General features: G+C 41.7%; 1 protein-coding gene across 8 annotated transcripts in view; it reads left to right on the top strand.

The window, feature by feature from the left end:
- The first annotated feature begins 2292 nt into the window (after positions 1-2292).
- Positions 2293-14082, top strand: part of MYZAP (myocardial zonula adherens protein) — a 56739-nt gene continuing 44949 nt past the window's right edge. Inside the window, exons 1-2 of one of the 8 annotated variants that reach the window (XM_017827536.1) lie at positions 2293-2664; positions 12918-13007. In XM_017827536.1, coding sequence (XP_017683025.1) covers positions 12918-13007 — 90 coding nt within the window. In that variant the 5' untranslated portion in view covers positions 2293-2664. The other 7 variants (XM_017827539.1, XM_017827541.1, XM_017827542.1 and 4 more) reach the window with 7 other exon arrangements.

Genomic DNA, 14082 nt, shown 5'->3' with positions numbered 1-14082 from the left:
TGTATTTCAAAGTCTGTAGTACTGGAAGTGCCTTCCTGGAATAGTTCACATCTGGAATAGTTCACATCTGTTGCTCTGTGATCAGGACACAGAACCAGGCTGCTCTTGGCTGCATTCTTGCTGACTGGATGATGCACCATATGCAGGTGAAGGAAAAGCATTCTCCTTGTGGTCTGCAGCATCCTGGAGAATGACACATGGGAAATCTGGGGAGTGGCCATGCAGATTCACAGATAGTGTGTGACCAGGTCTGTGAGAGGTGAGGTGTGTAAACCATTTCCTTCCTAGGACTGGGTTTATCCCTAGAGGGGCATCCCCCTAAGTAATTAGTCATTGTGGCTGAGCTATTATTAAGTACCCGTAACTATTTAGCCCTTCCTACGCTCCCTCCTAATAACTTTACTCCAGCAGACCCAACATTATCTCCTGTATTGATTATGACTTTACTTTTTTCTATTATTGTAATGACTTGCACACAAAGGAAATAAGGCAGTTCTTGGTGACAGGAGAAGAAAATTTCATTATACTGTAGATATAGATACATCTGCTAGAATGTTTTTTTTGAACTGGAGGGACTAAGGTTTTCCTGATGAAGGTCCCCTTATTTCAAGAGTCAGCATGCCCTGATATTTTATAGTTAAAATACCTCTCCTTCCACCTTATTTTCTTTTTACATGACTTCTAATAAACTTCTTTTTAGTATGTAGGAAGGAGATAAATAATAGAATGAGATCTTTCACTTACACTAAACAACTTTTATGCCCAGCTCTGTGTTCCAGCTACGTGTGCAGACAGGCAGTGGGCTGCAAGAGCCATTAGGAACTGCTACATTCCCATGTCTATCATTCTGAGATGGGAGAACATGGAGGCCCTATACCAGATCTAAAACAAGGGAGGAGCCAAACAGCCAAGAACTTCTGTAGCATCTCTGCAGATGTTCCAGACAAATGTCTGGTTTCTTTGTTGTTTAGAAGAAGTTTCCATCATCCTCTGCCCTGAAGCAGGGCTGAAGTCAACCACTTGCTATTCTGGTCTTCTACCATAAAGTAGAGCTAAAGCAGAATATAGTTTCGCCCTTCTAACTCTTCTATGTTTCCTTTCCTGTGGAGAAATAAAGATGAAATATCTCATCTTTTCCTTTGTAAACTAAAAGCAGTCAGTCAAATACATGTAGTGATTTCACAGAATCACAGAACATTCTGGGTTGGAAGAGACCCACAAGAATCATCAAGTCCAACTCTTAAGTGCATGGCCCATATTGGTTTTATGAGCACCATGCTCTAACCAGCTGAGCTAATCTCAGGGTGTATTTCCTGTCCTTAATGCTCCCACTCCCTGAAATATTTCCACTCCTTACACTTGTAGAAGAACTTGCACTCCACAATTTATTTCTGCCTCTGAAATTTCCTTATTTCCTGCAACAATGACAACCCTGGAATCAGAAGGGATCTATCATTTGATATTATCTCCAGGGAGTGGAATATGATTTTAAATGCAGCTCCCTAACAATACCCCAGTGGTGCTAATGGTGGGGTGTGCCTGTTTGCTCCTCTCCTACCCACCGTAACCAGTCCCATTGCGTGACCCGGCCGAGTCACACCCCTGGGTGAGCAATGCTGCTGCTCCTCTGCTGCCTTGTTTTTATGTGACATTTGTGCTTGCAGGGACTGACCAAACCCAGAGCTGCTGCTGGAGGATGAGTGACAGGCTTCCAGCACTGCACGTGTGTCAGGAGCCACATTGCTGTGGGCTGTGACCCAGCTGGGAACTGAATGGAGACCTACACGAAAGAGGAAACGGTGAAGGTGAATCAAGGGGTGGTACCTTTTCTGCTGAATCAGAACTGGATTGATGCCCTATATGCTTCAGCAAAATCTTCACTGATGCTAGCTAAACCCCTGCAAATTCGTGACTGAAAACTTATAGTGCTATTTTTTTCATTCAAACGTGGCCACATATTCATGACAAATGAAACTGTCCTGTATTTGCCTCAACGTATTTCATATTTCTCAGTTGATTTTAAAGTTCAAGCTTTTTTTTTTAGTTAATAAAATCAATTCCATGACTATAGCTGTAAAATTATGAAAAACCCTCCGAAATACAGGTAAAAATATCTTTTTATTTAAAAACATGCCCTCCTAGGGCTCTGCAGCCTTCTTTAAAATCTTAGTGGTAGTAATTTTTATTTCTCTAGAAATTGTTTTTACCAGTCTGACTCTACAGATCACAGCTACCAGGAGTAATTCTCATTTTTCTAACTGCTAGGTGTACAAACTGTGTGAAATACACTGACATACATATATATGCATAAAGGTACATGGTGGAATCCTGTTATTATTATCATTACATGATTGGCTTCAATGGACTTGCTCTATGTTCATGCCCAGATACAATTTTTAGTGACTAATTCATTCTCTTTTGTCCTTTCTGTCTCTTCCAGAGGAAATTACTGTGCACAATGTATTACTTATTGAGCTATCTTGCATTTTGTGACTTTATTGATACACAGTTAAAAAATACTTTGAGAAACTCGACAGGAAGATGGACTTCAAGTACAAAGTAGGACAACAATTAAAAGCAGAAGGCATTCAAAGAAACATTTACTGCAATTACAATCTGTGACTCTACATTGTCAGTAAACATGGAATCAAGCTGTTATTGCAGGTAAATCCAGGAATTTCTTATTTTTATTAATTTCAACCCTAACTGAAATAATTGCATGAAATAGGTACTGAGGGCTTTGCAAAATAAAACGTGTATTCTGCATTTCAAACTCCTGGTGTGGGAATTCCTAATTTTAGATTTGTCTATGTGAGACCAGCAGGAGAGGCTCTGAGTTTTTGTAGTAATCCTTGTATTAGCCATGTACCAAGAGCAGTAAGTGAGAGTAAACAATTAAAGGTCTGAGAAGTGATATGATGCTTGTAGCTGAACCAAGCTGGACATTCAGGTGGCTGTGTGTGTTATGTCACTTCAAAAGGGTAACTATAAACCACAGGAGCTCCAAATGCAGCAAAGATGTATTTGCCAGTGAAAGATGAAATATTATTCAAGAGAAGAACTGCACAATATTATGTGTTGGTTTGTATATTCCATTTCCGGGCACCTATGACAACTGAATTTGGGGGCTCAGTTTCTGATATGTCACCTAACAAGCTGTTTTATGACCATTAGCAGGCTAAAATTTTCATTTTAAATGCCTAAAAAGGAGAGCTTAATAGTTCTATGATGCTGAGCTAAGTGTGTGTCTGTAGAATACAAGGGTAAGAGCTGGCAGCAAAAAGAAACAGCTTTGAGGAAAAATAATTGATTGAGCCTACAGTTCTTAGTAAGTCTGGTTCTGAAATATTTTACATGCACCTGTCCATTTGATAATTTCTTCTATAAATGGGTTTCATACTTTAGGGATGGTAAAGGCAGAATAGATCTTAATCTCCCTGGAAAGTGTAGGCTATTAGAAGTTAATTACAAGACCTCAGTTTTGTAGCAATACAAATGGGACTTTATAACCTTAATGACCACAGGTGTGAGTTCTTGTTCCATTTGTACCTTTGCAATTATTCCTAAATCTTATGGGATTAATATTCCAGTTGATCATGTGCTATTGGAACTTTTTTCTTCCTCTTGACTGTGTCAGCAGTTAGCCTGAAGATGGAGAGGAGATTTTGATGGAAAAATAATAATCTGCTTTTTATCATGCCCACATTTAGGCAATTTGTTATGGCAAGACCAGGCTACCCACTCCTGGAGGAATTATTTTATGATCTGCTATTCTGTTAGGGCAGACCTGCTTCCTACTCCATGTATTGCATGCTCTGTTGTCCATCTTGTGACCAAGGGCTTTCCATAGAAATGTCTGTTGATTTTGTGACATCCTGTTTCATTTTTCCCGCAGCAAAATGGTCTTTGGGCCTCCTGGGGAAAAAAATATTTCAGTAACACTGGTGGGGGTGAACAAGGTAGTGTACAAAAAACAAAAAAGGTGCCTACACTTTAAATTTCTTGCAATTTCTGTGTAATTATATTAGCTACGTCACAACAACTATTGCTCCAGATATTCATACTATAGTGTCATCTTGTAATTAACCTGCTGTGCTTTTGGATCATTGCAGTCACAAAGGGCTGTGCCAGGTGTTGAACTGAAAGCTCAACATCCTGGTCAGATTATGTTCTGCCACCATATTGTGTATTGTCTGAGCAGTCTGTGTGACTCTGTATACCTTTTGAGTAGTCTGTCCAGCTGTAAAAACCAATAGAATACTGTTAATTTAGTCAAACTAATTCCCAAGTAGTGATTTCCTTTCTATTCCCCCATCTCATTTCTCTAAAGTAATGCCAAACCACAGACAGTATAAAATGCTCTCAACACGTGTACAATGACCCTTGCAGGAAAAAAAGAGTTGTAAACTGTGGCAAATCTACTTCAGACTATCAGGACCAGGGAGGTAAAGTCATGGGTCCTGGCAAACAGGGACAAGCCAAAACCAGACAGGGAGCAAAACAGAGAGTGACTCTGTGGATTGTCACTTCTTGGTTTAAGCTTCCATAGGGGGTGAGAGAGAATGGCAAATGTGGAATAACGAGCTGCAACCATGAATGCATGCAGAGCTGGTCCTAGGCAAGCAACAGCTGGGCATGAGAGCTGTTCAGAGCAGAGGAGACCTGTTGCTTGCTAGAAGCCTGTCACCTTTACTGCTGAAGGTGGGGAGTCCATCATGCCAAGGCTGAAAAGACAGTGGTCAGATGTCCTATCCCTGGGGAGGTATCAAGGAAGCAAACCCACAGTTCAGGGACCTCCTGGGTCAGTAGTTGTAGATGTATCTTCATGTTTTACAGCTCTCGTAGCTTGTCTTCCATGAGTTTACCCAGCTGCTTCTTGGGAGCATTTATATTCTTCATGATCAGTGATTCTTCTGTCATAATTTCACACACAAATATGGTGACTGCACATGGTTGCATGGGATACACAGTCAACTGGCGAGGCAGCAAACAAATTAGACTCCTTACTACACTTGAGCAGCTTCCTGACTGAGGGGAAGGGAAGAAGATTCAGAGAGTATCCAAAAAAAGGAGACTACTAGCTATGCATGCAGGTTATTCTTTCTTAGAGGATATTAATTTGAGGATGTGCCCAAAAGTAGAAGATGCTTCTGTTCAAGCAAATATTGGTAAATTGGGTAAACATGTCCTGCTGCTATTTTCCAAGAAATGGGGGAAGCTGCTAGTAAGGTAGATGTAACTGAGAAAACTATATTTTTATTATCTATCTTTGTATTATCCATGAACAAGTCTTCCTCATCTGCACCAACAAAATTTCCATCAAAATTATCAGTATTTGCAAAGTTGATGCAGACCTTGTAGATTCTCCCAGAGATCTGATTATTGTGCCTTACTCTCATGCTTTAGTGTATGGGAAGGGAGGTCCTTTCCCATAGTGTGGTACAAGTTTAATCTCTGTGCCTGTTCTTAGAAAAGCAGTTTCCTGTTTGTGCCTCGCAGTGACTAGGCAGCCCTGCATACAGGCCTTTTCCCAGAGGGAAGTGAAGTCCAGAAGGCAAAACTTCTAAATAACCAGGATAATCTCGCAGGTCTATGAACTCCTCCTCAGCTGAAACCACAAAGGTCACCAGCTGTCTGCAAACCAGAATTTAAATAGAGACATTCCTGCTCACCAGAATAACCAGGAACAAGTAAATGACAGCCCAGTGGGTAGACAACATACTTGTGAAGGAACGTGTTGTTGATGATAAACCTATTCTCCACCTGCAAACCCACGAAAGCAGCATTACAACCAGGAGCTAAGACAGGTGTGATTCATATGGAAATGCAATTGTTTGTAGGCACAAGACGCCTTCCCACAAAGACATGCAGCCAATCTTGAGGTGAGAGAAATCCAAATACAAGTGGTTGTTCTAACTCATTTGCCTTGGGCTATATTACCTTCCTCTGGGGGAGAAGAGAACAGTGGCTAGGAAAACAACAAAAAATGCTGAATACTAAATGCAGAACCTTCATTCATTCCTCTGGGTTGGGCAATGATTTCTGCCTCTCTTCCTCAGATTCCTGTCATGTTGATAGCTCAGAATCTTGTCCTGGAGACAGATTCTGGGGGCAGAAGCGGACAGAGGCATTGCACGCAGAGAGGGTGAGGCACTCAGACTTTGGTGCAGTTTACATTTTTCCAGTGCAAATTACTTTCCTCTCTTCAACACTCTGGTCCGTTATATCTTATCGGGCACAGACACTGCACAGCCATAACTGTGTTTTCTCGTGGCCTTAATTTAATTACATGGAGACGGGAGATAAATTATTTAAAACATGCTCTTTAAGGTATTTGTTGTGCCATTTCCTTCAAACAAAAGCATCTCCTTTGAGTATGACTCCCTTGATTACTGAGGAATGCACTGCTCATGACAGACGCAGCCCAGGCTGTGGGTGAAGATGTGTGTGCCTAGGCCCGTGTCAGCGGGGTAGGGTTGTGGCGTTCCCTCAGCCCAGATCCAGAAGAGCTGAGCATCTGAAATGCTGAAGTCCACACCTGCAACCTGGCTCGGGGCCAGGCAGCTCCAGCAGACCCGACTCACCTTGTTGGACCTTTGGCACCAAGGCTGATGCTGTCACTCATGCACTGAGCTGCACCGGCTCTGTGCCTGTCAACCCGCGGCTGTCTGGGGTCTGCGTGCTTTTGGATCAGTCTGGTACCCGTTCCTGGAGCATGGATAACAACTGACAGCCCTGGGTCACCCACGGATTGCTGCTGTGGGAAGAAAGGGAGGACAGTGTCCAGCTTTCACATATCACTCTCTGGTTAGAGTGCTCAGAGGTGGGTACAGGAGAATGGGACGGAGTGGCCCCCAGTGACTCCCTCGAGCCCTACTCCCCATTTTCCAGTCCCGGGAGGTGGCTGAGTGACAGACGGACCCAGGCGGATCTCCTCTCACAGCCCCTCTCCCCACGCTGCGCCCCAACACCCAGTAATGAGCAGAGGCAATGCCACCCCGCACCGGGACCTCAGCGTCCCACGGCCCCTTTGCCCAGTTCCACCCCAGGCGAGGAAAGCGGGCACTTGGGTGGCCCGGGCGGCACCGCGGGGGCGCAGGTTGGGCGGAGGGGAGAGCCCCGGCCCCGCTGCCCGGCCCGCCCCCGCCCGGCCCCTGCGGCCGCCCGCGGCCAAGTGCGCGGGGCGGAGCGGCGGCGCCGGCCCGGGAGCCGCAGTCGGTGCGCGCCGGCCCGCGGGGATGCTGCGCTACAGCTCCGGGCTCACGGTCACCGCCACCACCCCCCGGGGACAGCCCGGGGACGGCGGCCGCGCCCGGCGGAAGGTGCGCGGGGCAGGCGGGGGGGCGGCGGGGAGGGCCCGCGGGAGGTGTCGCGGGGGAGCGGCGGTTCGACACCCCCTCTTGTACTTACCTGCGGAGCGCTTTTCCTTTCTTTCTTTCCTTCTTCCTTTTTTTTTTTTTCTTTTCTTTCTCCTCTCTTATTTTGCGCTGTGCGAGAGCATCTTTCTGTGCGTTCGATGTAGGTGCGGGGAAATGATGGGCTTCTGGGGTGTCCCGCAAGGCTTTTGTAGTGCTAGTCCGTCGCTGTTCGGGAAGGTGTACTTGTGTTGGAGACTTTCTCCCTGCACCTTTGAAATGCATCTGGATATCTGAAACTCAGAATTTGCCTGCCCAGGCTCTGCCTGTTGTGACGAAGCTCGCCACGACGATTTAGATGGCAATAGTAATTTGTTTGGATAATCAGTTTCTCAGATACAGAAATATGATTTATTGATGTGTTTTTTTAATTTTCATAGATGCATTAAATAATAACGATGTATTAATCTGTTAGGAAGTGCTTCTAAAAAGTTGTTAAAACTCATGCAGATATGACAGGAATGTCTCTACAGCCACCCAGCTTTAAATAGCCCTTTTCTTGCTGCTGTAACCACACTGCTATCATTGTGAGTGCTCACTCCACATGTGAAGAAATAAATCAAAATAAGTGATAATCTTGTCCTTACAAAGAAGTACACCCATGTGATCATGAAGCTTCTTGATTTATGGAGTGATTGTTTTGATGCTCCAAAATTATGATTTCCTAATTGAAACAATGAAGAACATTGTGGTGCTCTGTTTTACATGATAGCAAGAAGGTCAGGCTCTTCCACAGCAAAAGATTGCTGGTCTTCATAAAAATTGAAGTTGCTCATGTATGTGGAAAAATTAAGATGACTTGAAAGTCATATTTATGTTTCCTATGTGTCTTCCGTATTCCCATTGAGTTTTCCTATTTTACTGTTTCTTAAAGAAGTTCAAGTAAGGGAACTTGTGTTTAGGTGATAATTTTTGTATTTTCATCCCCTTGATAGATTTACTGGGCATGATGTAAGATGAACTGTACTTGATATATTCTCTTAAGGAAACTAGTAAAAATTTAATTTGCAAATACAGCCCACTGGGAAGCTGTTGTCCCTTTTTTTTAGTGAAATATGACTCCCTTACCATGAGTTGTAAGAAGAGGGGAGGAAGACAGTTAGAATAACTGCTGAATAAATGAAAGATGTGTGTCACATTCCTGTGTGTTTGTGGTCACAGGAAAAGTGCCCTTTAATTGTGTGTGGAATCTCATAGCAGAGCTTTCATAAATGGAGCAGGCTAATCAACAGATAAATGAGCAAAGAAAGTACTTTCTTCTTTGCTTTTTAGGACTGACTGAAATTAAACATCCACTGTTTTTCTGCTTTCACCTTCAAAAATCTGAAGCTGACACTGGGCTTTAGGCAACGGGAGTGATTTTTGTGTGTTGAGCTGGTAGGGTAGTGGATATTTACTTGACAAGGGTGTTTTCCCTATGCAGTTTTATTATCAGACAATATCAACAACATTAAATTCTGGTGATGTTTAACTCTAAAGTTGGTTTGAAGCTGGATCAGTATTGAACCACATCTTTTCTGTGGGGCTCCTGTAAAAGTCTTATTCTAAGACTGGTTGGTGGTACAGCAGCCTGTATTTTTCTATTGCTGTACTAGTAATTTTGGTTATTCTGTAACAACATTGCTCATTATTTTAATGCTAGCTCTGTAATTATTTCAGTCCATAGTTAACTATGATTAATGCCTTTCTGGGTGCTTTGTTTTTTAGAAGGGGGGAAGAAGAGGCTGAAGAACATTACTCAAACAGAATCTGTCATCTGTATTTGTTTTAAGTTGCACCCTAGTGATTTGAGTAGGATGGTAAACATAAATGTGGATTGTGGATCTGGGCCACGAATTCTCAACATTTTAAACTAACCTAGATTGGGTTTTTTTCCTAACTGCCATACTGCAGTAGCTCTCATCCATGCTGTCCCAGTAGCCTCTTAGAAATCTGGTAAAAAAGCATGTCTTGACCTGTTAATTTTCACTGCACTCAGCAAACTTTTGCTGTCTGGTGTTGTGCTGGGCTGAACCTGTCAGTCTTTGTTTTTCTCTCTACTTATTTGTTTCACAAGTGATGCCAGATGAGCTTTGGAAACGCCACTCATGGGTTGTTGGTGTCAAAAAGCCAAGAGCAAACATAAAATGTTGGTACCATTAAGCTTACTTACATTGGTGACTTACCCAAGCTGCAGATGCTGCAAATTAAACAAAAAACTGAAAGATTATTAGAAATATACCTGGTTCTTCTTCTACCCGGTATTTCTTTTTAAAAGTTATGCTCACAAAGTGACAATGTCAGTGACATAAAGGGAGGGTGGAAGCCACGTCTGTCCCTGTTTTTTCTCACTTGTTCTTAGTAAGCAGTTGAAGGCAATTGAATCACAACTTTTTCCCCGTTGGAGTAGTTCTCATTCTCCTCCCCGTTCCTGCATTGGTTTCTGGAATCTACTTCTTCATCCTCATGCACATTATCCTGCCATTGTTTGGCACTGAGTCGAGGCACTTCCTGTCACGGGCTCATTTCCATTTTAAGGCATCACTACAGCAGTGTTTGCTGTTGGAGGAGGGCTCGCTGTGATTTCCATGTGAGCCTCCTCATTCATTTGCTCCAGTAAACTTGCTGACAAATGGTACAGTGTGTTGATTCTTCAGAAAGCACTGCACAGCAAGAACAGTATATGTACAGTGTTTGTGACTGCCTCTGGGGGTTAGAGGAAAAAGTGGTTGTTTTTCCCTTCCAACATCTGTAGTGTTCCTGAATCTTAGCAGATTGGTCTGTGGTTCTGTCCTGAGGTAGAATGCATCATCTGAGGCCTACGAGGAGCAGAAGTGGATGGCTGCTTTATATGTTTGCTGCTGTTTCCCCAGGGATGCTGAGGAAGTCCTATTGTTATAAACAATAGCGAAAGTACAGCCTGTGTAGGTTTGTCCCAGCAAGGAACTGGGTGGTACTTTGCCACTGCTGTACAAGCCTTACTGGGCATCACTTCAAGGCTGAAATCCTCAGCTGACTGCCAGTTGGGGTGAGGGAAATGATTTGGGGGTAATGGATAAGGCAGTGTGAAAAGGGCAAGAAAAAGCAGTTTAAATGATAACAACCCTTTTATTGTACAGTGGTTTTAGTCTCAACAAATTACTGTTGTAAATGTGTATTTCCAATCTATTTGTTATGATTTGGCTGCCATTCTGTGATTTCCTTCATAGTAGCTCTGTGATGTGACAGTCAGTCATGACCGGTAGACAGGTACAGGGGTAATTACTTATTTACAATCACTGCACTCTGAATCTACGTTGCCTATAATTAGCCCTGTACTGATTAGTAGGCAAGCTATTTGCCAGCTTCAGAGAATCATACACAACTCAATTTCTCCTAACTTTAAATTACCAGTCATTATCTATTTCTATTTATCTGAGGGTTTTTTAATGTTTTATCCTAGCAATCCATTCATTTCTTTTTGTGCAGTTTTCCTTCATTTGAAGTCACTGTAAGGAAAAGTTGACCTCTTCTGTCACTTCCTGCACAGCAGAGATTCAGTTCTATTTCCTATTTATGACTCTGGTCTTTGTTTGCCTACATGGAGGAATGCCAGTCTCTGTTTCCCTTCACGTTGTAAACGGGGATGTTTTAAGAGGAAAGAGCCTTACTAAGCTAATGGGAAGAAAGGGCAGGGGAAATGGAAATTAAATAGGTGAGAAAAGGTGATACCGATTATATTATGAATCCAAGAGTTTTGAAGATGAGGAGTTTATTATCAATATATCTTGATAACTGACTTGTAAGTGGGAAGCACCATCAGCTTCTGTAGTATATGGGGAGAGTCTGGTGGTCTTAGAACAAACAGAGCAGTCAATCTGTGTCAAAAGCCAGCGTGCCAAGATTGATCATTTTTAAATGCATTTCATTGTTTCAGAATTCTTTATCAAATATGAATGCATAACCTGCTCTTATGCTAAGTTTTGGGGGTGTTGTTTGACTTTGTGGCTTTTTGTTCTAGATTTGCTAGCATATGCATGAATGATAAATTAACAATGCACAAAAAGTTGCCTTCACAGATGTGTCCAAAGAGTAGGTTTTATTTCACCTTGATCTTCTTAGAAACTTTTTATTCCTTTTTCACACATCTCACATATTTTATAAGAACTTTATCTGCATGTCAGGACATTGTTCCTTATTGGCAGAACAGGCCTAGCAGGCCTGGAAGACCAAACTGAGAGAAAGATGGAAGGCAATACATAACATATTTTAAATACAGTTGAGAACATACCAGTAGTCGAAATGCTGTTGATTTGTCCTCTCAACAGATTTAAAGAAAGGAATTAAAAACAGTGAAGTTGCTGCAGATATTTGCAGATAGTTCTTCCAATTGCTTTTGCTTGGGAAGAAGAAAAAGTTAAAGCCTGTTTGAAAAGCTGAAAAAGGTCTGAACTTTATTGCCATTTTCAAGGCCAAAGGAAGTGCTGTAATGACCTGTGAGCTGTGAGCTTGGGCAAGTGCAATGGGAAGGGGTATTTCAGAGGAAGACACACATTGAACATGACTGGAGGTAGGAAGTCAGGAAAAACTGGAGAGCTCTAGATCCCATGAGATGCTGGGCTGTAGAAGAGCAGTGGTGATGGCCCACAGTAATCATGAAAGGGATACTTCAGAGCTTTACAGGAAGAGCTTTAAGAGCTCTCTTTGTTGTCAACAGACAGCTGGGATTTCACAGGAAGGTATTGTGCAGCTTTGAATCTGGACTGCCAAAATTCTTATTTCAGCATTTGCTGTGCTCTCTTTAGGACTTACAGTTGTTTTCCACAAAAACGTCTCTTGAGCAGGACTGAGACTAAAAGTTTTAACAAAATTTCTTGTATGAAATGCACTGATTTGAAAATATCCTTACACCAAAGTTATCTCAGCCCAAAGCAAGGCAAACTGCAGGTGGGGACAGAAAGGTATCGTCCCTACTGGCTTTTCTAAAATCAGTTGGGAAACAACACTGCTTAAATTTTTCTGAAGTGTTTTGAAGCTTAGTTTTTATAAATAATTTGTATGTAACAGATTTCAATAATATTTCTATTCACATTCAGTGGAGTTGCAGCACTGAGGTATCCCTTGCCTCAAGTATTTGGCCATATACTGAACAGAAAAGAAGCATTCACTCTAAAATACACTCTGTTTCTAAATAATCTCTTTTGAAGATTAAAAGTATGGCCAATCAGCAAACAAAACTCAGAAAGTAGAAAATGATGTTCATTGTTCTGTTCTCTCAGTTCTCAATGTCATTTATGAGTACATAAGAACAAGTTGTTGATTGAAATGGATTTTTGCTATTCAGGGATGTAATTATGGGGATGCCCTTGAATTATTTTTTGCCATCTAAAAACCCCTCTAACCTTTAAAAAAATAATCTTTTGGCAGCTATGTGGTAGAAGGTAGAAAATAGTAGATTCAAACTTGAACGTTAGTACAGTTCATTCTGTAAAGAGAATTATGAAAATAATTTTTTATAATGCCTAAATCTTGTTTTTCTTTCAGATGAACGTCTGTAGGTTACGCTTGACGGTGCCACCTGATGAAGTCTCACAGCCTGAGCAGGGAGTGAAGGAAACTGAAAGAAAGAAAAGCGTAAGTTTTAAGAATCAAAGTTAAATTCTGTATAAAGCAGGAGTAAATATTGCCCTCCATAGCCGCCGATATTAGTTGCTGTGAGCTTTGAGCCTGAGCCTTGGAGTTAGGGATTGCAAAACTGCAAGAAGGACAGTGGTGGAGGAACAACAGAGGGTGTGGAGGAACAACAAAGGGTTTGGAGGTGATTTGTGACTGAGGTACCTTTAAAACTTGATTATTTGATGTTTATATTTCAAAGAGCAGGAAACTGTTATCAGGAGCTGGGTCTTGCATCAAACAGGATCTTGATCCTCAGCTGAAGGGGATTTCATGTTTCGTGTAGGCTTGGCAGTGTGCAAGGTTTGGGCATTAGTGTGTATGGGAGCTGCTGGGCCAGGGACCTTGATGTTTTGCTGTGTCAGCTAATTTTGGTAAAGGGTGATGTGCAAATAAGAAATACAAAATAAAGAATTTAAGGTTGTTCTGAAGTGAAAGTGATTTGAAGGTCATGTGCTTAGAAGGGTTCAGAATGGCAATTTTTTTGTAGAAATGAGTATGTGCACATAAAAAAATCTTAAATCTGCTTTAGTGCAGAACTTGTTCTTTAAGAGCTATTTAAGAGTAAGAGATGATGTTTAATTTGTCTTAAGGATAGAGTCTAAAAAAGGGAAGCTTGACAGGCTCTACAACTTCACCACATTTATACTTTGATAAACCAAAATCAAAGAAGAAGTTGGTGAAGTTTGCTGGACCCAATGTCTGAACAGTAAAATGACAATAGGAAGCAAAACAGCAATAGGACTTACTCAAAATAATTTCTTAGTGATACTTAGAAGCAAAAATAACTGAAAAATTACTCAGAAAGACAAACATTCCAAAGCAATAAAAATAAATGCAAAGTAAAATGATCAAGATAAGGATTCCTTAACAGATATTTCTTGTGCTCGAATAGTGTATACACTCAGGTTTTCATTCAGTGCTCTGGCAGAGTAATTGATCCTTCAAGCTCTAGAAATGTTACTTACAGAATAGATTAAATGGGGCTTAATGCAAACTAACTTCGGGCCAGCATTAAATAGTAATAATTCATTTT

The sequence above is a fragment of the Lepidothrix coronata genome, unplaced genomic scaffold (genome assembly GCF_001604755.1).
Source record: "Lepidothrix coronata isolate B3197 unplaced genomic scaffold, Lepidothrix_coronata-1.0 Scaffold140, whole genome shotgun sequence".
NCBI classification, from domain to species: Eukaryota; Metazoa; Chordata; class Aves; order Passeriformes; family Pipridae; genus Lepidothrix; species Lepidothrix coronata.
Note: the sequence above shows the minus strand (reverse complement) of the source record. Positions and strands in the feature narration are given on the sequence as shown.